Source organism: Ascaphus truei, chromosome 1 (assembly GCF_040206685.1).
Source record: "Ascaphus truei isolate aAscTru1 chromosome 1, aAscTru1.hap1, whole genome shotgun sequence".
Lineage (NCBI taxonomy): Eukaryota > Metazoa > Chordata > Amphibia > Anura > Ascaphidae > Ascaphus > Ascaphus truei.
In genome coordinates, this window is record NC_134483.1 from 110,950,707 (window position 1) to 110,952,643 (window position 1,937).

Consider the following 1,937-nt stretch of genomic DNA (forward strand, 5'->3'; position numbering starts at 1 on the left):
GTTTTGTAGCTAGTACAATTACTACTAAAATGACTATATGTGGATATTTAGTAAAAAAAGGAAATGTAAAAAAAGAACAATACACATACGGTATGTAAATGCACTTTCCTGAAATTAGCCCCTTTGGCACGTAATTCCTTTCTTTGCTTTTTTTTTTTTTTTGCCTGTAGGTTTAGAACACACACAGACACACACAGACACACACAGACAGACACACACAGACACACAGACACACACACACACACACACACACACACACACACACACACACACACACACATGAACTTGTTTAATTTGCTATTTGCTTGCAGTTTAGCATCTCAGCATGTTATTTACATTACAACAAATTAACCTATATACCACTCTACCGAAAGCCCCGGGCTAGTTTGTAGGATAGATCAGTCTGTAGTTTTCCTGTGGGGGAGAGAGGGGCTTGATTGGGTGTGCTTTTCCTGCCTTCACATACAGCTCTCGCTGGGGACGCTGATCTCCTTCTGTACGCGCCCGAGTGGTTGCAGGTAGCAGGAGACTGAGCGACTTGCCTCCAGCTCGGATGTGGTGGTGGTGGTGCTGCTGGACAGCTCCTTCTTGGGGGTTCGCGCACAAGAAGGAAAGAGTTCCCTGCGGAATGTGGTCTCTCTGTACTCCTTCAGGCAGCAGAAGCACACGTTTTTTTCTAATCTCCTGAGGTACACGTTGTTTGTCTTGAAGAACAGGTAGACATAGGGGTTCACTGCACTGTTGGTCACCACAAAGATTCCCAGCACCGCCATCACTTGTCCATCCACCGCGGTAATGGTACCAAATGCCACTTTCATCTCCACTATGAAATAAGGCAGCCCGCAAACTATGAAGAGGATGATGATGACAAGCGTCATCTTCAGTGTCTTCACTTTAGCCCTGGGGATGCAGCTATTGGTAGCTACGAGCCTCAGTGGTTTCTTGGACAGCTGGTTTAGCTGTGGATCATACCTGCCATTCTGGTGCCTGGGGCTTTTGGCTTTCTGTCCCTTCTTCCAGATGACCCAGAGGATGCGGCTGTAAGACAGAGTTAGGATGCAGAACGGTAAAAAGAAAACCGTAACTGAACTGTAGATTATGTAGGCTTGGAAGTGCCACTTGGGTAGCTCATTGAATATGTTGTGACACCTGCCCCCCTGACCAGTGTTACTGGCTTTGAAGACAAAAGCTTGAGGGATGGAGAGGAGCAAGGCGAGGAGCCAGCCCGCAGCGGCTAGACAGCGGGTGGGCAGAGGTTTTCTCAAAGGGTTCATGATAACATGGTGCCTCTCCAGGGCAACAATGGCAATTATATTTGAGGATGCCATGAGCCCCGAAACCTGCAGCACTTTGAAGAGCCTGCATGCCACATCCCCTGCCATCCACTCATCCTCCAGCAGCTCCCAGATCATCTGAGAGAATAGAGTCATGACGGACACATAGAGGTCGGCAAGGGCCAGGTGCGTGATGAGGAAGTTGATCTTCCTCTTCTTGTCTTTGCCGCTGCAGATCTTATACAGCACCACAGAGTTGCCCAGCAGTGCCACGGCGAAGATGAAGGTCATGGTGATGATTCGCAGCTGCCGGTTGTAGTAAGGTGGCTCCGCAGGCTGCCACTCGCCTGAAGTAAAGGAGGAGTTCATGGATCTGAATCCTGATGATAGGTTGCTGTCAACCCCAGAGAAGTTACTGGCTTGAGGTAAGCCTCCATAGATAAGTAAATCACCCATCTCGTGCGAAGGTGTGTTGTCTTTGCTCAAATATACATCTAATATGTATGACCCTTGACAGAGCTCATGCTGCAGCTGCTGCCCAGCACAAATCTTTGGGGCAGAGACATCCAGGGAAAGTCTGAAGAATGTATTACCAAAATCTGCTCTCCGGGATTAAGAAACTGACAAATTAACTGCAGTCAAGCAGTAATGCATTAAACCTAA

At 47.9% G+C, this 1,937-nt stretch overlaps 1 protein-coding gene across 1 annotated transcript; it reads right to left on the minus strand.

The window, feature by feature from the left end:
- Positions 1-230: 230 nt before the first annotated feature.
- Positions 231-1,937, minus strand: GPR150 (G protein-coupled receptor 150). The gene has a single exon (XM_075576265.1). It carries the CDS (start codon positions 1,728-1,730, stop codon positions 459-461), a length of 1,272 nt encoding a protein of 423 aa, XP_075432380.1. The 5' UTR covers positions 1,731-1,937; the 3' UTR covers positions 231-458.

Bases quoted from the DNA above. Each gene is read 5' to 3' on its own strand.
- GPR150 (XM_075576265.1), bottom strand. From the start codon at position 1,730: ATGGGTGATTTACTTATCTATGGAGGCTTACCTCAAGCCAGTAACTTC.